At 37.2% G+C, this 20,871-nt stretch overlaps 2 protein-coding genes across 4 annotated transcripts; both read left to right on the top strand.

Moving 5' to 3' along the window:
• The first annotated feature begins 1,176 nt into the window (after nucleotides 1-1,176).
• LOC132628269 (pyrophosphate--fructose 6-phosphate 1-phosphotransferase subunit alpha) lies at nucleotides 1,177-7,888 on the top strand. Its single transcript, XM_060344053.1, has 19 exons — nucleotides 1,177-1,374; nucleotides 2,284-2,456; nucleotides 2,842-2,954; nucleotides 3,287-3,361; nucleotides 3,445-3,558; nucleotides 3,653-3,720; nucleotides 3,876-3,959; nucleotides 4,676-4,729; nucleotides 4,942-5,022; nucleotides 5,116-5,209; nucleotides 5,296-5,369; nucleotides 5,552-5,662; nucleotides 5,761-5,805; nucleotides 5,898-5,954; nucleotides 6,445-6,549; nucleotides 6,632-6,748; nucleotides 6,865-6,968; nucleotides 7,176-7,341; nucleotides 7,460-7,888. The coding sequence occupies exons 1-19, from the start codon at nucleotides 1,285-1,287 to the stop codon at nucleotides 7,583-7,585; spliced, it is 1,851 nt and encodes a 616-aa protein (XP_060200036.1). The 5' UTR covers nucleotides 1,177-1,284; the 3' UTR covers nucleotides 7,586-7,888.
• An 805-nt stretch (nucleotides 7,889-8,693) lies between these two features.
• LOC132628268 (pentatricopeptide repeat-containing protein At1g25360) lies at nucleotides 8,694-19,394 on the top strand. 3 transcript variants are annotated; one of them, XR_009578092.1, is made up of 4 exons: nucleotides 11,937-12,147; nucleotides 12,558-13,444; nucleotides 16,493-18,413; nucleotides 18,974-19,394. XR_009578092.1 is itself a non-coding variant. In XM_060344051.1 (2 exons), the coding sequence occupies exon 1, from the start codon at nucleotides 9,253-9,255 to the stop codon at nucleotides 11,668-11,670; it is 2,418 nt and encodes an 805-aa protein (XP_060200034.1). In that variant the 5' UTR covers nucleotides 8,694-9,252; the 3' UTR covers nucleotides 11,671-11,786; nucleotides 12,558-13,282. The 3 variants fall into 3 exon arrangements, 2 of the variants coding, with proteins under 2 accessions (XP_060200034.1, XP_060200035.1); XM_060344051.1 differs by lacking the exons at nucleotides 11,937-12,147; nucleotides 16,493-18,413; nucleotides 18,974-19,394 and adding an exon at nucleotides 8,694-11,786 and having other exon boundaries at nucleotides 12,558-13,282; XM_060344052.1 differs by lacking the exons at nucleotides 11,937-12,147; nucleotides 16,493-18,413; nucleotides 18,974-19,394 and adding an exon at nucleotides 8,694-11,930 and having other exon boundaries at nucleotides 12,558-13,282.
• The last annotated feature ends 1,477 nt before the right edge of the window (nucleotides 19,395-20,871 follow it).

The raw sequence follows: 20,871 nt of genomic DNA, 5'->3' as shown, positions 1-20,871 counted from the left end.
TCTTGAAATATGTCCAACTTCAATGGTGGATCGAACCATCTTGTCTATAAGGTTGCAGACAGCAGTCTGTTTCTCTTATTTCCTTCTCTGAAGGGTTTGGGAAGGTGAAGTTGGACAGCATAGAAGTATATATTTATTAATGACGAGTTGAGGGCAATACAAAAAGTATGTTGAGAGGCAGGGTGGGATGCATTTTTCGTAATTGTATGCCCGCCTTTCCCCTTCCTGCTTTTGCATTGGAGAAGGAAGGAAATGTCTTTTGCAATGGGTAAGATTTTAAAAGCTGATAGTAAACTGGGGGCGCTGTTGGAAAATTGAGATGGAAACTGGCTCCTAATGCCATCAAAAAGACCAAACTCTCTTTTTGTCGTCAAATAAGAAAAAGCTCCTGAGAAAGTTTTGTCCACATCGAGAAGTTGGTAAAGGGCATTCTAGATGAATATCCGGATGCTGTGCCTGCCTGCGGGACTCTGAAGTTACGTAATTATCCTAAAAGCGCATATTCCTTTGCGGATTCCTAGCTGCATTTTATTTACATAAATCTCTTTCATTAGGGTGCAAAATTACTACACTAGAATTATTTTATTTCTTTTTCATTTTTGCAGCAGAATGGTGATTTTCATGTTTATATTTTTGTTTGTAAGTGTCAATTATAAAGGGATTAACAAATCATTATGAAAAGGAAAGAAAAAATCAAGTTTGACGTGGCAACAAATCTTAGAAGGTACGTTCTTCAAAAAGTTTCATAATTTGTTAATATCAATTGAGATAACTAAGAAACAAGATAAAATTGGTTTAACACAAAATGTAGCATACATTTTGTATGAATAACAAATTTATTTGACAGTATGTTTTGAGGATGGTGCAACCACATTCCCCCAATGAGAATTTTAACACAAATTATGCTTTGATCCTTTTTCTTTTGAACGGCATCGCGACATACAATTTGTGCTCTCAAGTCAGACGTATGGGATGATTTTTAGTGGGAAAAGTGGATTCCAAATGAGTGATTTGTATGCGCACTCAATTTGCTTAAAAGCATACAAGGGGGTGGTTTCGTCATTGCAGGAAAAAAGCGAATGGCTGTATCGTCATATTGGTGGGAAGGCAGGGGGCATTTTTGGAGATAGAAAAGCACGGAAGGTAAAACAGGTTGGTCGTATCGCCCCACTATATAAACGGAGTTTTCAGAGTTGCGAGAGACTGACAAACAGAGCACAGCAGTATAGAATAGAAAAACGCAATAAAAGGTGAGTGTAGTAGGTAGGTATTATTTGACGAACAATGGATGCAGATTACGGCATACCACGAGAACTGTCTGATTTGCAAAAGCTTCGATCTCAGTACCAGCCTGAACTTCCTCCTTGTCTTCAGGTTTCTTTCTCTCTTCATGTCGTGAACCTCTTTGTGCATGATACAACCAAAAATTCGTCCTTTTCTACTTGAATCCGATTGTTTGTATCGATTTAAAAAGAAGTCGTATATTTTCTTTGCCTTTTGGCAACCGTAAGTAGTTTAACGTAAAATGTTTTGGTTTCGTGGTATATCAGCGTCGTGAAGAATAGATCTAACGTGGTAGATCACACATATAATGCTGTTTTCTGGCGTCATAGTACCGTTTTGCTATCTGTTTTTCCTCGTGCTACGTTTGTTTTATTCATATCAGATGTATTCTCCATCAGTCTATTCTTTGTGGGAGTCCAATTCATCTGCGTTTGATTGAGTATTTGACAGAATAAAAAGTAACTTGAGAAAGTTTTGCGTCTTGTGTGTTTACGACTTTCGACATGCATTGTTTTTGGATTTTATTTTGAAAGATTTTACTAGACCTCACTCCGCTCCAGCATTATTTTTCACTGTCATATATCCTTTTCCTCTTATGACCAGCCAGCTGAAAAACCATGTCTTTACTTCAATTGAAGTAAACAACACATATAAACTGTCTTTTGTTGCCCTTTTGAAAACAAATTATCAGAAAAATGCTGGTAACCTTTTACAAAATTAACACTTAGAAGTTGCTCAGATGTTTGTCTGACTGCCCTGAGACATTTGTTCAAATCATCACACTTTGGATTAGTTACCAGCTTTCAGTCAATTGGTTCATTTATTGGTGTCCGATTCTTGTAGTTAAATGCATCACCACTTTGTTTTATTGTTTACATTTAGGTTATCCTGTTTAATTTTATCTATGATATTTAAGATCCTTGAGCAATTTTTCCTTTGATGTTATTGCTTTAACATCTTCAATCCTGACTTTTTTCGGAATTGCTCTGACTTATACAGGGTACTACTGTCCGGGTAGAGCTCCGTGATGCAACCACTGCAGCAGATCCCTCTGGTGAACACACAATCAAACGGTTCTTTCCACACACTTACGGTCAGCCATTAGCCCATTTTCTTAGGGCAACTGCCAAGGTCCCTGATGCTCAGATAATTACTGAACATCCTGCAATTAGGTACTGCACTTGATGATTGCTTCATAATTCTGCAGTTTACTCGCAAACTAGATCAGTATTGTAATCAGGAGATGTTTTCTAAGAAATTCTATTTTGAATTAATTTAGGTTTATGGATCTACTTCTGTTTTCTTGATAACATTCCTTTTGTTGTCAGTGATTGAATTTCTCTTCTATTTACATCCTCAAAATCTTAACCCAAGGGAACTAATAGAAAATATTGGTATCCATGTCGCCACATTTCATTAAGCATTAAAAGCTAATTCACATATAGGTTACAATAAAATGAACTTGGTTGCGTTTTTGTGCACAATATGCACCTTTATCCCTAATCTCTTTGACAGGACTGAAAACTGTGCTCACTGATTATCCTCTTCTTATGTTAGGGTTGGGGTGCTATTTTGTGGTAGACAATCTCCTGGAGGACACAATGTGATATGGGGTCTTCACGATGCTCTTAAAGTTCACAACCCCAAAAATATCTTGCTTGGGTTTTTAGGTAAGTATTTCCTTTATGGTGGTTCTGTAAGTTTTTTACGCATTTCTCATTGTTTATCATTTGAGAACTTCTTTTATGATTATTGGGACACTACAGTAATAGCTGATACAAGTGTCTATTTGCAAATCTATTTTACCATGATTACCAATTTGCAACTCTACTTCACCACGATTACCATGAGTGGCTCATTGCATGTGTCATGTTTAATATTTCGAGGTTAATTCCCTATTGTTGATCAAGTTTTATCATGTTCTAATGTTTCAGTTGTTAGAAACTTGATTCTCCTCAGAGAAGTCTAATGTGTTGAAGCTCTCTTTTTCAAATCTCAACAGGTGGTTCCGAAGGTTTATTTGCACAAAAAACTCTAGAGATCACCAATGATGTTCTTTCTACCTATAAGAATCAAGGTAATTTACATCTGGATGAAGTTTGAATTTATTTCTTATTTCGCCTTTTTTGGCTTATTTTTGTTGCCTTCTTTCCTATAAAGGTGGATATGACATGCTGGGACGGACAAAAGATCAAATTAGAACAACTGAGCAAGTAAATGCTGCAATGGCTGCATGCAAAGCTTTGAAATTGGATGGCCTCGTCATCATTGGAGGTATTGATGCTGCTACTGTTAATGGTATATGATGAATCTTCAAGTATACACTATTCCACCCATCTAAAGTCTAAAAATATATATTCGCTTGAAGGAGTGACATCAAACACCGATGCTGCGAATCTGGCAGAAAAATTTGCAGAAACAAAATGCCTTACGAAAGTATGTATTATTTCCATTGTATCATGTAAAGTGATGAATATCCTATTCTATTTTCTCCAACTTTTCATGCTTTATTCCAAACTTTGGATCTTTTAGCCAGCATATTATCTTATTGTGTCAGCATTGCCACTAATTTGATGTCTTTCTATCTTTAGGTGGTTGGTGTTCCTGTTACATTAAATGGGGATCTCAAGAATCAGTTTGTTGAAGCAAATGTTGGTTTTGACACAATATGCAAGGTATTAATACAATCACCATGCAGTATTAGCTCGTAACTAGCTTTCTTTTTTCCTTTAAAATGCATTTTCCTGCAGATTCTTCTTAATGCTTCCCATCCCTTGCTAGAGGGTGGTTCTTTTTGTTTTTAGGTGGGTTGAGGGTTTCATCTGACTTACTGCGTCTGTTCTTTTTTCTTCTTCTTGTTCTTTTTACTGGAATTTCTGCTGGCAGCTTTCCTCTTTGGTGGTGTATTCCATTGAGTAGATGTACGGTTTTGCAGTGATAATAGCGTTACATTGCAGGTTAATGGAGTTTTAGATGGGGAATAGTCTTTCTTTCTCACCCGCAAGGGTGGCTCAGTTGGTTGAGCATGGGGCTTTCATAATGGAGGTCTCAAGTTCGAAACCCCCTGCCTATGACAGTAGGGGATTTGCCTTCTGGGTCGAGCTCGTCGCACGGGGCATGCCTAGTGCGGGTTATCTCTCCTGTGTGGTTTGCTAGCTATTGCACAGGAGCTGGGTTTACCCTGTGCGCACAAGAAGGGTAGCAGCTGCGGGTTCCCATGTCATCAAAAAAAAAAGTCTTTCTTTCTGTTTGTGATGTTGCGCATGTTAATTGAGTAATACAAGCTTTGGACTTCTTAATTGAGTTGTGTCTTTGACGTCTTAATTTCTGGAATTCTACCCAATTGTGATGTAGATCAGGGAAATGCTCATTATTTGTGGTTTCATGTCAGGTTAACTCCCAACTCATTAGCAATGTGTGCACTGATGCACTCTCAGCAGAGAAGGTGCCAACTCTATTTATATCCTGAAATGTTTTTCGTTGCTGCTTCCGAAATAGTTGGGTGTTGTATATACAACCTAATATACTTATCTAGTCTTATGCAATCTTTATGGAGGGTTGTTCTCGTTGTTGATTGTGACTTACCGTACATGTTTCACGTTACACCTTTATTTTTGTCTTTCTATTAACATACCGTGGGGATATTTCCTTTTTCAGTATTACTATTTCATCAGACTCATGGGGCGAAAGGCATCACATGTTGCATTAGAGTGCACTTTGCAGTCACATCCTAATATGGTTAGTTTTATCTCTGAAATGATAAGCCGATGGACCTGGTGCTTCTTGTATATTGTAAGTGTTCTTGTTTAAGAAGCATAAGCAATCTTGCAGGTCATTCTTGGTGAGGAGGTATCTGCATCAAAGCTTACTATTTTTGACATCACGCAGCAAATTTGTGATGCAGTTCAGGCTAGGGCTGAACATGGTAGAAACTACTAGGTCCTCGTTTGTCTGTAGAGTGTAGAGTCATTTTTGAGCTTTGCAGTCAGCTGACTATGGTTTTGCATTCAGATAAAAATCATGGTGTTATCCTGTTGCCTGAAGGGCTTATAGAAAGTATTCCTGAAGTATATGCTCTATTGCAGGTATGATGTAAAAATAAATTGTTTAATATCTTAGCTGCATTCTAGGGCTCCTTCTTTGCCCAGATGCAAGATGACTGCCAAGATGATGCACTTCCCATGTTAAGTTTTATTGCTACAGAGCTTTGTTGGGATGTGGATTTGGTTATGACGTTGCCTTTTCTGATTGACTGTATGAATTCCAGGAAATTCATGGTTTACTTAGGCAAGGTGTTTCTGCTGATACGATTTCCTCTCAACTATCACCATGGGCTTCTGCACTTTTTGATTTTTTGCCTCATTTTATCAGAAAGCAGGTGAAGTTTCTGTGTGTGTTTGAATTGACTGTTAAGAATTGGCAATAGCTCAGGTTTCATTAGGACAGCGCTAACACCCAAGACTTGTGATTTTGCAGCTTCTCCTGTACCCGGAATCAGATGACTCCGCTCAGCTATCACAGGTAACTACATTTTCTGTTTGGAATTTGGATGGGGCTGCTTGATGATACATGAACTATCTGTTAGTTGATTGTCTTTAATGCTTTCCTTACAGATTGAGACTGAGAAACTTATAGCTCATCTTGTGGAAACAGAAATGAACAAGCGATTGGTAAGTTAATGAAATTCAATATGTTGCATCGAATGATTCTTTGGGATCTCTAACAAGTGATTGGAGAGTAAGTTAGAAGTACAATGTCCTGCAAGGATTGAGGATGATATTTTGGAAATAAAGATATTTTGTAATATCTTGAGAGTTCTAAGAAGTTACCTCAAATTATCTATTCCTCCTAGATATTACTTTCCTCCGTTCTGCTTGTTAACTTCCACGGGATGATGTCAAGGGCTCAAACATCAGGTGGATAAAGTTTCCTCATAGCACAAAATTTTCATTTTCAGCCATTCTTTATGTTTTCCTCGGATGGAAATCAGTCCCTGATTATCAATTATTCTTTTCTAGTTTTATTTTCTTCAAGATGCTTCTTGTTACTTCACGTTAACTGGCTATTTGTAGGTGAGAGTTTAAAGAAAAAGAGTGCAGCTACATACTCTAACGATACTTGCTTCTGATCTTTTATGTATGACTGTCCTTTTTCTTACAGAAAGAAGGTACTTACAAAGGAAAGAAATTTAATGCTATTTGTCATTTCTTTGGTTATCAAGCACGAGGATCACTGCCATCAAAATTTGATTGTGACTATGCCTATGTAAGGTTTTTTCTCTGCAGTTGCTATATCTTCTTTCTAATTTCGATTTTCAGATACATAATTCCAACAAAACCAAATGCAGGTACTTGGTCACATTTGCTACCATATATTAGCTGCTGGTCTTAATGGTTACATGGCTACTGTGACCAACCTGAAGAATCCTGCCAACCATTGGCATTGTGGTGCTGCCCCTATATCTGTAAGCTTCTTCCTTGAACTTTTTCGGAGATGCACCCTAAACTTCCACTTTTTTGAAGTTGAGACTATCCACATCCCCCAAAATGGTTTACTCTGTTCATTGTTTCGTAACTGCAGGCAATGATGACTGTTAAGCGTTATGGTCGTGGTCCCGGCAAAGTGTCAATTGGAGTACCTGCTCTGCATCCTGCTACTGTGGATTTGAGGGGCAAATCATATGAGTATGTCAAATTTCTGACTTGTTGCTTATATATATTTTCAGCTTAAATGAATGGAACTGTTGAAGTTCAAAAGGTAGGAAGTAGACATCAAATAAAAAGGAGATACTTCTTAGGAACTGGCATTCTAAACCAGCTTTTTGCATATAAACTACTGGAGCAATACTTATCCTCTTGCCGTACCTAATTTCTTTCTTCATTTTGGTGCAGGCTGTTGAGTCAAAATGCAACAAAGTTTTTGTTGGATGATGTTTACAGAAACCCAGGTCCCCTCCAGTTTGATGGCCCTGGTGCAGATGCCAAGGCCGTTACCCTTTGTGTTGAAGACCAGGATTACATGGGTCGTATTAAGAAATTGCAGGAGTACCTGGACAAGGTGCTGAATTTTGAAACAACTTCTCTTTTTACCGACTTCTGTTGGTTATTCATTTAACACCTCAATTTTCTGAAAGTCTTATAGCATGCTTATTATTTTATTTTCAATTTATTTTCAGGTGCGTACAATTGTGAAGCCTGGATGCTCACGAGACGTCCTGAAGGCTGCATTAAGTGCCATGGCTTCTGTGACTGACGTTCTTTCAGTGATATCGTCACCCTCAAGTGTGAGCACGCCATTTTAGATGAGAACTTATCATCTTTTAACACAGAAGAAGATCTGGAGGAACTCTTCTTTTCTTTTATTCCCCTCCAATGATCTCTTCTTGGATTCTGAGGAAACTTGATCTAGGTGCAGAGCAGTCAGTTGATTGTGATAATATGATTTCCATCTTTGGCGGCTGTTTGCTTAGTTGTTTTTTCTGCCTTTTCTTTTCCAATTTTGTAAAAACCAAATAATGTTGAGAAGATTTTACTTTTAAGAGTTTGTTGAGGGATCCAAATAGTCCTGCGTGCTAAATAAGATATACTATAAAGTTACATGTTGAGGAGATAGGTATCTCGAGCCTCATGTTGACTGCCAGCCGGAGGTGAAGAATTATACTAGTAGTAGTTGAAGTTCTAGCTGGAAAACTATTACGGCGATCATTTCATTATATATACATCAATTTCTTTAAATGACTAAATCGCGGTTAGGCAATATTTGATCGACTTGACATTAAGAAAGAGTGCTCATGTTTGGACATGAATTTTATTTATAAAGTAAACGTTCAGTATTTAGAAAACAATAATAGTGTTTGCATATGAATTTTGTTTATTAAGTAAAGTTGGAAATTTGTGAGTGCAATCATTATTTCACTTAAAATACTCTTTATATATTTCATCAATATAAAAGTACTGATGTTTGAATGCATAATAAAAAACAATATATATAGACGGCCATTCTATTATTTAAAAGTATCTTACATCAATAATTTACGACGTCGTTACAGTGAATCTTGTCAGCATGGGATGAGTAATTTTGGAAGCCTTTGACTAGACTAGTACCGCTCTTCGTGAATTGAATTTGAGTTTAGTCAAATTTACCCTCCGAATTATTCAAAATAGAGCTCATTTACTCTTTGTTTGATTTTGTTATCAAATATATCCTTGCCGTCTAACAGAGGGACCACAAACATTCACACATTTAACGGTTCACCACTAGAGCTGACTTGGCACTCAGCTAGCTAAAATTGCAGACACGGCTATCCACCTAGGCAGTCTAATATGGCAAAAAAAAATACATGGATCAGGAGCCAAATTTTAAAACATTAAATGACAAGTTGTAAATTAAAGAATGTGCATAATTTAGCAGATAAATTGTTAAAAGAAGGATAAAGCATTAGTTAAAAGGAGCAAAAGTGCCACAAAATTCTGTTTATTTGGCCTTTCCAACAGACAAGATGGTAGAAACAACCGTTTGTAAAACCCGTAGTCTATCCGAACCCTAACACGAGTGCAAACAATTGTGCAGTGGTCTCACTCTCAAGACCAGCAATTAGGCTGCTCAAATGAACAAACAGTCAAGCACTGCATACCTACCATTTCCAACACACTCAAGGTATTTTGATAATTGATTTTGATGTTTCAGGCCATTGCCTAGGTGGAAAGTATCATTTGATTGGACAAGAATTTTTTTGCGTAGCAATTTTAGCCAGCTAACCAAACTGACCCTTTTCCGTTATCACTGAAGTATTTGAGTATGAACTTGGACAGAAGAAAGTGCATTTGGGATACATTGACTAGAAAAATGGTTGTTGGGAGCAAGATGAGATGAGGCTGGCTACCTTTTCTTCAAGTCTTTGAATTCTTGTTTGAGCTCTCATCCTAGCATTGTCCTCTTCTCAAATCCATTGCCTATACCTTTTCAGTCATGAAAAATGTGGTCAAAACATCTTTGCAAAACCAACCAGATACTGTTGCTACCATTGCTAACTTTTACGCAGTCCAGCTCCAACTTCTTTGCCGACAGAAAAAGCATGCCACCTCAGCTTTTGCTCTTGTCCGATCAATCCATGCCAACATGATCACCTCCGGATTCAGGCCGCGTGGCCACGTCCTTAATCGCTTAATTGATATTTACTGCAAAAACTCCGGCCTTGTTTATGCAAAGCGCCTGTTTGATAAAATTCCCCAACCAGATGTCGTCGTAAGAACAACTATGATTGCTGCATACTCTGCCTCCGCAGAACCCAAGCTTGCGAGAGACGTCTTTGACAAAACCCCATTAAGCATCCGTGACACTATTTGTTACAACGCTATGATTACAGGCTATTCACACAACAATGATGGCCATGCTGCTATTAAATTGTTTCTTGATATGAGGTGGAAAAGTTTTCAGCCTGATGAGTATACCTACACCTCGGTGCTTGCAGCTTTAGCCCTTATAGCTGATCATGAAATGCACTGCCGGCAGCTGCATTGCGCTGTTGTGAAGTCAGGCATGGCTGAAATTAAGTGTGTTGTCAATGCACTTATATCAGTTTATGTCAGATGTGCTTCGTCACCCCTAGTATCATCCTTGCTGTTGATGGACTCAGCAAGCAAGTTATTCTATGAGATGCCAGAACGGGATGACTTGTCCTGGACTACGATTATCACAGGGTATGTGAAGAATGATGACCTTGATGCTGCTCGAAAGGTTTTTGACGGTATGGATGAAAAATTGCTTGTGGCATGGAATGCAATGATCTCTGGATATGTGCATAAAGGTTTCATCTTTGAAGCATTAGACATGTTAAGGAAAATGTATCTAGCGGGGATGAAGCCCGATGAGTTTACCTGCACCAGTATCCTCAGTGCTTGTGCGGATGCTGGATTGTTTCTTCTTGGAAAGCAGGTGCATGCTTATGTTAGACGAACAGAAGAGGAAATTCATGTTTCTGTACAGAATGCTTTAATAACATTATATTGGAAATGTGGTAGAGTCGATGAGGCAAGAAAAGTTTTTGATAATCTAGTCTTTAAGGACCTTGTTTCGTGGAATGCAGTTCTATCAGCATATGTGAGTGCAGGACGGATTAATGAAGCTAAACTATTTTTCGATGAGATGCCAGAGAAGAATTCCCTGGCATGGACTGTAATGATATCAGGATTTGCACAAAATGGACAGGGGGAAGAAAGTCTCAAACTGTTCAACCAAATGAGAGTAAATGGGACCGAGCTGTGCGACTATGCATTTGTAGGAGCTATTACATCTTGTGCAGTGCTTGCAACACTAGAAACTGGATGCCAGCTCCATGCTCAGCTTATCCAGCGTGGTTTTGATTCAAGCCTTTCAGCTGGAAATGCATTGATAACATTTTATGGAAGATCTGGGGTCATTGAAGCTGCACGCACTGTGTTTCTCACAATGCCTTGTGTAGATTTGGTATCCTGGAATGCATTAATTGCTGCCTTGGGACAACATGGATATGGTGCTCAAGCTGTAGAACTTTTTGATCAGATGTTATGTGAACATATAACGCCTGACAGAATAAGCTTTCTCACAGTTATATCTGCTTGTAGTCATGCAGGATTGGTTGAAAAGGGACGAGAATACTTTAATATAATGCAAAGTGTTTATAAGATAAATCCAGGAGAAGATCACTATGCCCGTTTAGTTGATTTGTTGTCTCGAGCTGGAATGTTATCAGAAGCAAAAGATGTGATCCAGAGTATGCCTAATAAACCTGGGGCACCCATTTGGGAAGCTCTTCTTGCTGGTTCCCGAACTCATAGGAACGTTGATTTGGGGGTTGAAGCAGCAGAAAAACTCTTTGAGTTGACGCCACAACATGATGGAACGTACATACTTCTGGCTAACACATTCGCTGCTGCAGGCCGATGGGATGACGCTGCTAAGGTGCGAAAACTGATGAGAGACCAAGGGGTGAAAAAAGAGCCTGGATGTAGTTGGATTAAGGTTGAGAATACCATTCATGTCTTTTTGGTGGATGATACTGCACATCCTGAAATTCAAGCAGTGTACAATTACCTGGAGGAATTAAGACTGAAGATGAGGAAAATGGGATACGTTCCAGACACGCAATATGTGTTGCATGATATGGAGACTGAGCAAAAGGAGTATGCTCTATCAACTCATAGTGAAAAGCTGGCGGTTGTATTTGGGCTCTTGAAGCTTCCTCGTGGAGCCACAATTAGGGTCTTCAAGAACCTTCGGATTTGTGGTGACTGCCACAATGCGTTCAAGTTCATGTCGAAGGTTGAGGCAAGAGAAATCATCGTCAGGGATGGGAATCGGTTTCATCATTTCAGGGATGGTGGATGCTCATGTGGGAATTACTGGTGAATATGGATAACGATTAGTGTCACCTAACGAGTGTCTTGGCTTTGGAGATTTGAAGATGTCATTCTGGAACAGGTTGTGTTGCCAGGGAAAAGTTACAGCACCTTCGGACATTAAATGTAAGACTTCAAAGCTAGAAGTAGGAATATGCTGCTACAACTTGTTTGTCTGTGGCATTTTGAATACGGATGTGCATGGTGAATGTTTCTGGTTTGTGGTTTCCTGGTGGTGAATGCTCATTGTGTTCCTTCTAGTTTCTTAAGGTATAATAAACTAATGAAATCAAGATTGTGTATACCTTATAGTTATACATGACTGAGTAATTATCAAGGAAAAGAAATCGCAGCTCCAGTGCTCCCACTGAATATAAGGATTTGCCTTGATTAAGAACTTTGAGTGCCAAAGGGTGGAGCTACTCTCTGCTTGTTTAGTGGTAGGGGAATGATACAGTTGCAATTTCTAGAATCCTCAAGCCTAAAGGTACTAATATCAAAGAACTATGTTCCCATGAAACAAGTTTCTTCTTTTCCCGAAAGACTATTTGAGCACTATATATTGAACTAAATTAGCTCTGTTCCGGGGAAAATCCACTCCACTTTTCTTACCTTAGGATTTAGTTTGTAACTAGCTATATTGTGCACTTTATTAAGTGGAATGGATTTGATTGAATGCGATTCTCTTTAGGTATCAAGTTGTTACTGGTTTCGACTTTGATGAATTCATTGTATTGCATTCTTTTTGTTGTCTGGTCTTTGATTATAACCACTCATCCCTTTTAGCTAGAGCTTTCATTTTTCTAATGGGTTCGTCACATTCCTGTATGTAAATGCTGAAAGTTACCTTATTTGTCTGTTTTCTCTGAGAGATATGATGCTTTTGTTTTATTGCAGGAGTACAGCTTACAACGCAGGCAAAGATGAGCACCTTCATGTCCTACACTATGTACACCCCATTTGTCCTGATGATTTCTGCTAGTGTAGGGCTGAAGGCAGACTAGTTTGCTGCAATTTTCCTTGGTTGGCACATTTGTCTCTTTAGCAAGTGAACTGCTTTTTCACGTGCCCTTATTGGACTCGTTGAACTTGAGGGTTGCTCTTCGTTTGTGACCGTTCTGATCAGCTGTATGCTTTTTTGGGATGCTCTGTGCAGCAGATATACTTGTATTTCAAGGAGTTTCCCCCTAATATCTGGTGCAGAGTGGCTGATCTTGTTGCTTTACTCAACTAGAACAGCCACTCTCTAATAGAGTGCTTTGAAGTGGCTTTAACTAGGCTTGATCCCAGCCACTGAAAATTATTGTTTTTGGGATCACTGAAGTTTTCTTGAAGAACAATTGATCTTAGACAATTGATCTTAGCAAACTCTGGTGTCAAGCTCGCATTCAAATTCATTCTTGAGAAGAACCAAAGGATTTGACAGAGGTTATAGACACTTACAGTTATATCACTTTAGTATAGATTCATTTGTCATCATTTTTCTTATCTTTGTGGGATGGACACAAAAAATTGTTTACATATTTGTTGTGCTCATCTCTCCTGGGATCATACATTTGAATGCAAGCACATGTTGTAATTCGACAATATGTTTTAGAATGGCTTCGCCAACCTTCATGCTACTGATTGTTCTTCCGAACAAAGCAGAATTGTTACCTTTTCCATTACGTTCTAGAGTGATATTTACTACTATATAGAACCACCGTCGTCTCTGTTTCCCGCCGGAGCAACCAATTCATGCATATCTCCATTGATGCCGCCGTGAATCACCACTTCTGTTTCAGGTCTGCTTTCCTTTATTTTTGCCCAAATCTCTTTCCACTTCTATTTAGACTTCCTAGTATCATTTTAAAATTCATTGTAGTTATTATTTTTCTTCAGATGTTCAAAGACTGCTCTTTCGATTTCCTTCACAGCTTGCTTATACAATTTCAGGATGCTTTCCTTTTAACATTAGCCCAAATTTCTTCCAGTTTTCCTTATCTTCATTTTTTTTCCAAAAATCTCGGCGTTAATTTGAGTTTTGTTGTATCAGCGTACTGATATTGGAAAGATTGATGGGTATTTGTTTGTTTTCTTCTTCTAATTATTTCTTACTCAATTAAGGAGTTAAATTCTTCATGTAAATTGGGTGTATGGGTGAATTTCTACACCTTACACTTGCACAGGTAAAAAGGGTTACTTATAAGTTAAAGCATCTAGAAAACCAAAAGAACCTTTCATAGTAACCAAAAATGGCGTCGATATCATGAAGAGTTAAATTCTTCCAGTAAATTGGGTGTGTCTGAATTTGTATACCTCAAGAATCGTACCAGTGATTTTTTTTTTTTACTTACAGCATCTTCTAAAAGTTGAATCTTTTTCATATTCATCAAAAAGTAATTCATGCTTATGATCAGAGTTGAGGTGATAATCACAGACATTCAGCTTTAGTCGGTGCATTTATGTAGAAATGTTTGCTGCTATTGTTAACTTTGAAGGTTTCTAGCTAAATCACTTGTGATTCTGGCACTTCCCTTTTCTATGTTTTTTCTTTACCTTTTTCAATATTTAAAGGTGTACCTGGTATATTAAATTTCTCATAGGATCTTTAACTGTAATTCATAGTTTTTTGGAGAAATGATGATTCAGTTTTCAGTTTCAGTGATTCTAACTAAATCCCTTTTGACTCTTGTACTTATTTTGATCTTGTTTTCTTGAATTCCTGTTGGACCATTTCAGTCTTGAAGTTTTAGGTTACTCTGGGCACATGAGTAATTTGTATACTCTTCCACACTTAAAGCAGTAAAAAGATTACTCATAGCATCTCCATCTTTTCATATAAACCAGTAAAAAGATAACTCATTGTAGTAGCGTTTTAATTTTAGTTCAGAGAACTATTCACCAGAGAGAATTGTAGTAGTTCTGATAGTTAGAATTCTTAAGACTGAACTAAAACTAAAAGATAAAAGTCTGTCAAATTAGGCAATGTGACTCGATTTAAAAGCGAAGCATATTTAAACTGCTACCCGTATTTTTACTAAGGTCAATTATTACCTAATTTGAGTTCTCCAATCTATGAATTGTAGTAGAACATGTAGTACTTGCTTTTCTAACTTTCTACCCTAGGCATTATGTTGGTACTAATCAATTGAAGCCGGTAGTCAAAATGGCAAATTGTTCAAAGTTTCTGACAAGCTAGACCTTCTTAATCTCCTAGCACCATCATCAGCAGAATCAATACTCTTTTCAAAGTTCACAGCAAGATTATTAGGAATGAGCTACATCTTCTCTAGCCTTGGCATTGGAACTTTCACAAAATGCATGCTGATCGATTTTCATGAAACTCATCCCTGCCAGGCTTTACCTCCATTAAGTCTCCCATAAAATATAGTTGATATGTTTGCACATACTGAACAAACTTTTCCCATAAAACCTGTTTGATATGTTTTAATAGCAAGAGAATACCTTCAACCGGAAATTCATTCTTGCCTTATTGCCGTTTTTATTTGATAAAAGAAACATTACTCTAATTACAATTACAATGAAATCTAAAGCAGCCTTTTTGGAAGAGAAGGAAAACAGTGGTGCCAGTTCATCCTTGCTGGCAAGTGTCTCTTCGGTATAAAAATTTGGAAAGCCAACCTTGGGAGGAGCCCACATCGCTTTAACCCAAATATTTCCCCTGACGTTATATAAATATGAACGCTATTCCAAAACCAAGTGCTCTGAGCATAAGGCGAACATCCTCAAGAGTTAGTGGACATATTTTACATTCCTTCTTTCTTTGAAGCAACAGCATGTTTAATGTAAGTAGTAGGAGCAACCTCAGTATTGATATCTCATGTTGCAGTCCATTCTAGCGTTTATCCTATACAACTATGTGGAATATTTTGTGGTTTACACATGATAACATTGAAGGGGAGCCTTGGCGTAACTGGTAAAGTTGCTGCCATGTGACCAGGAGGTCATGGGTTCGAGCCGTGGAAACAGCCTCTTGCAGAAATGCAAGGTAAGGCTGCGTACAATAGACCCTTGTGGTCCGGCCCTTCCCCGGACCCCGCGCATAGCGGGAGCTTAGTGCACCGGGCTGCCCTTTTTTACACATGATAACATTGCAGGAGTTTTTTTCAGCACCCCCTCACTTTTTACTTTTGTTTAATTGTTCAACATGCAAACAATATTTAAAGTCACATTTCCCATTAAGCTTTAGAAAAAAACTAAAAAAAGGAAAAACTCGATTTGATAATCAAATTTTCGAAACTTTGACCATTAAAAGGTTTTTAAAATTCTCTGAATTTAAGTAGTTGCTATAGCCTTAGTCCAGTCCTTTATTTTTTAAGTGCATTCTCTTGTGCTCTATTCACTGATCTGTATACATGTCTCCTTAGCTGCAAGGATATGAGGATCATTTCATTTGAATAATTTTAGTGAAATTCTTGTATGACTGCTCTATGTGTGCCTGCTTTTCTTATTTTGGTAAATATGCAATTGGTGGAACTGATATCTTGGATGTGGAAGTTAGCTCATATTATCATATGTTTTAAATGTGGAAAGGATTAAAATTTAAATACAAGGAAGAAGGAGTCATTCTGATGATAATAAATGGAACAGAAAGGAAATGAGACTTTTCTAATTACTTACATTGACTGTAGTTTTCCTAACTCTACACTCCAGTATTCACATGATTGCTTCATGGACTTCCATGCATTTCTTTCTCATTTTAATATAAAAAATTCTGCATTACTCTTTCTTAAATCTCTCGGTTCACTCTTTTTAATATATATGTGTCCTTTGATGATTGAGCATTTACATTCCTGTCCATGGCATTGATTTGTGCATATGCCATGCAGCGGTTCATTACACTGCTGGCGACTTCATTCAGACCATTCAAGCTCTTCATATGGGGCTTATCATGGGAGGAATGACTCTTAGAGATGAGTCGAACCTCGCAATCCAAAAGGCATAAAAAGAGAGCAGGAAGTGCTCTCTTAGTTTCTATGGCAAATTGAGGAGAACAGGTGAATCCAAGTTTAAATTTGTTTCTCAAGAAATGACGTAGCGAAGGTGAGTTCGTCACTCGCGATCTACTTTTGCTTAATTGTTCAGCTCGCAGTCGATATTCAAATCACATTTTCTCTAGCTTTATGAAAAAAACTTGAAAAGGAAAAGGTGACTTTAATAATTGAAATATAGAAATTTTGACCTGGGTGATGAGTGTATCTGACCTGGGATAGCTTTCACCGGATTAGCCTGCAATCCTTGTTTGAGTAGTTTTGTTAGTCATTGACTGAAAGTGCCATGATGTGGGACACAACAGACAAAGAAGAGAACACTTATCTTTATATGGATGAGACTTTGAGGCACGTTTGAATAGTATAATCAAACCATTCCCCCCCCCCCCCCCCCAAAAAAAAAACACACGCACAAAAAAAAAAAAAAAAAAAAAAAAGAAGAAGAAAAGAAAGAAAGAACAGAAGAAATAACTGAACTTAATAGTTCAAAGTTCAGTTATCCTCATTAGTCTTTGTGCACCTGAATATACTGGAGACATTGCACGAAAACAGTATATTCTACTTTCCAATCAAAACTGGGATATTGAGTTAAAACATCTCTCAGATTCGAAAGAAATATTTGCGCCTAATATGGAGGCAAGAGACAATTATATTCTCTGAGTTACTTGGAAGAATCCAGCTGAATTATAGTGTGTCTGAGGAACTACATAGTTATGTCGGTTAATTCATTAGGTATTGTTTTGCTCTATATATATTTTCTATATTATTTTTATCTAGAACTTATCGTTTTGGAATCAGCGGCTTACCGCGGTAGCTAAATGATAGGTATGAGAGGTACGACAAGATAATGTTATTCCTAATTATTGTTTTGCTGGATATGGAGATATCAGGTTGCTTAATGCTTGATTTGGTCCTGCCGGGACTGTGGCACCTCTGTGTCATGATCGTCTACTTACTCAAGTATAGCCTTATTACAGATCACATTTTTACAATGAGGTAGACCTGAGCCAACTATTTCTTAAGGTGTCTTTCCCCTCTTTAGCTTTATTGGCAAGTTTCCCATTGATGTGTTGCTCATTTGATTTTTCGTCTTCTGGATCTGCTTGTGGCTTTATGTTAGATGCTTTACCACTTTACGTAGCTGATTCTTTCATCGTTCACAATAGTTCTGTTAATTGTGGCATCTATGATGAGAAAGTATGAGTTGAAATATGACCATTAACGAAATATGACCAGTAACAGTCATTAGTGCTACATACCTCTGCATACCCAGATATTAGGAGAGTCATATCTGTCTTTAGTTAATTTAAGTTGGTAGCAGATTTTGTTGGTTGTCCTTTAACTAGTTGAACCTTTTCAATTTTAACTGTTATTAATTTGCTTTTTATGTCCAACTAGAGAATGACATTGGAATGTAAGATAAGTTTAGAAGATAAAGAAGGGGTACCGATTGCTTCCAACTATTAGACTTGAGTATTTTATTTTCTGTTTCTTGGGTTTGTAAATGTGTGAGCAAGCACCAACAAGCAGCCAGCATTAATTGTATATTGTATCTTGATTTGGATGAGGATTTGATTAATTGGTAGAAGAATCAGTTGGTGTTATACAGTGGAGATGATAGAAAGAAAGATGCAGGAAAGGAAAATGAAAGAAGAAATTCAAATTTGCTTTAGTAGTGTGAGATAGGCCGAGCAAGAAAGCAAGGCAAGGGTTAAAGGAGAAGTGCCCGGCCCAGCTAAGAAGGGTCTCCCAGTAACAGGTTCGTACCACGTAATCCTTTTTTCCTTTGAATCAAAAGTCCAGCAAAATCAAGTAGAGCGAATCACATGTTAAAGCTAACTTTTTGCATGCTTACATCTTGACTAAGTTTTGTGTCTAATTTACACCCTACTTTCATATATTTGTAACGACTGGCAAACTGTCTTCCCCGAGTTGTGGAATTCACTTGACTGATAAAACTTCTAGCTCTTCTTGCTGGTTGTCCTTCTGATTGAATTAGTTATATGTACATTTATTCCTTAAAATCCTTCAAAACCATGAATGGTCTGAAGTTATGCATATTTTTTCACAGCTACTCAACCAGTTCAATGTTATGAGGCCTAAAATAACAAAAGGAACAATTACAACATAAAATCAGGACAATCATAAATGATTTTAAACATTATTCTTGTTTGCTGATTCTTACCCATGACTTATTATGTTCTCTGTTTCAAATCAATTCATATGTGAACAATTGGTACTTATTCTAAAAGAACTTTTGCTAATGAGTACACTTGAATGTAAAAGTGCATAATCTTAAACTATTTATCTTTCTTGCAGATGTAACTTCTCTATAATAGTGCACGTGAACAAGCATGCCAGCAATGTCATATTGCCTGATTATCAACTTTGACGTAATTCGCAGAAGGGAGCAAAGTTTACTATGCTTGATTGCACAGTTTCTGAAATTGTTCTCGTGTTTAAAACTAATATTAATGGAACAGGGCTTCACTGCTATCTTTGTAAAATCATAGCTTTCTGCCAAAGATTTGTTGTTGTTTAGGAGTTCCAATTATACATCATAGCTATATGTTATGGTACTGTTTTAACACACATATACAGGCAAACCCAAATTGTTGGTCTACTCAATATTCATTGTTATTTAGGAGTTCCAATTACACATCACAGTTGTATCATATATGTATCGTGTAGTTTTAAGGGAAAATTTCATAAATGACTACCTTTTAAGGGTTATTGGATCTGCATAGCTACATTTATGCTATTTACATCTCGTAGCAAAGTTTTAGCAAATTCCAGGTTTTGATTTCGGTGAATTCAATTTTCTGCGTCGCTGTATTCGTTAATACAGTAAGTACAAATCTGCTGAAATCTTGGGATGAAATCTCCTAAACATGGCAAACAAAGTAAAAACTTCCTACAATCACTCTCAACGACCTGACTTCCTAATTCTACACGGTTCTTTGCTAATCCATCAACTCAAATTCGAATTCAAAAAATTGAAATAAAAAACATTAAAAAACAAAGCACTTCACCAAAACGATTCAAAAAAATCAATTCAAATATACAAATTACATTCAGAATCTATTTCGTTCCGATGATTCCATTTTGCTGTTGTTCATATTGGTTTCTACAGAGTTGTATACAGAATTCGTTGATTCGGCGGCATTAGATGCGTATATTGATTCTGCATTTTTAAGGTAAAAAATAAGTTCAATTGATTTTCATGATCAAACTTGTAGTTTTACGTTGAATTTGTGATATTCACTTGCGTTCCTGAATTCAAAAAAAATGTCAAACATAACAACAGTAATGCGACATTCCGGTTTTTGGAACGATGAAAATTGTTTTGTGAATTACACAATCGATGCAATAGTGTTCAAGGATTATGCTTCTTATGAGGAGTTGATTGATGTAATTACGAAACATTTGAAAATAGTTACGAGTAGCAAAACAATTAAGATCAAATACATGATCGAAGGTGATTCTATGCCTCTTGAAATACACAATGACATGAGTGTCAGGGTGTATGTTGAACTAAAGAAAGATAGTAGGCAGTTCATGATGTATCCTCTGTGTATCACTATAGCTGATAATGTGAGTGAATACACTGTGTCGGGTGAAAATGTTGCTGAAGGTGAAATACCGCAAATAGAATACAATCGTCAATTACAGATTATGAATACAGATGATTCGGTAGCACTGGCAGCATCAACTTCTGGTCAGCCAATAGTTTTGTACAATGATTTCATCATTTCAAATCGTAATCAAAAAGAGATAATGGTAAATCAAGTATACGGTGATAAGGATACTTTGAAGGCTGTGATGACGAAATATGCAATTGACAATAGGTTTCAATTCTGTACAGAGAGGTCAAATTCTATAAGGTCAATTCATTAATAGTTTTTGATGTATTTGTACAATTCCTTACATGTATCCTAATATCTATTATTGATTGGTGTATGAATTCTAAATTCCATTTTTTGCATAATCATTTGATATTGGCTAGTGACTGAATGTATACATCTGCAATTGCGGATTTGCAGCTATACAATTGTATGTTAATCGGAAAAATGTGTGTGGAAATTGAAAGCTTCGAGCATTAACAAATCAGCAATGTTCAAAGTGAGAGAGTTTGTGGACAAACATACATGTCCGTTGAAAGATAAGGTGTATTCTTGTAATTAAGCAAGTAGCAGTTTTATAGCAGGCATTATTAA

The sequence above is a fragment of the Lycium barbarum genome, chromosome 2 (assembly GCF_019175385.1).
Source record: "Lycium barbarum isolate Lr01 chromosome 2, ASM1917538v2, whole genome shotgun sequence".
NCBI lineage: Eukaryota > Viridiplantae > Streptophyta > Magnoliopsida > Solanales > Solanaceae > Lycium > Lycium barbarum.
The sequence above is the reverse complement of the archived record's forward strand: the minus strand, read 5'-3'. Positions and strand labels throughout refer to the sequence as shown.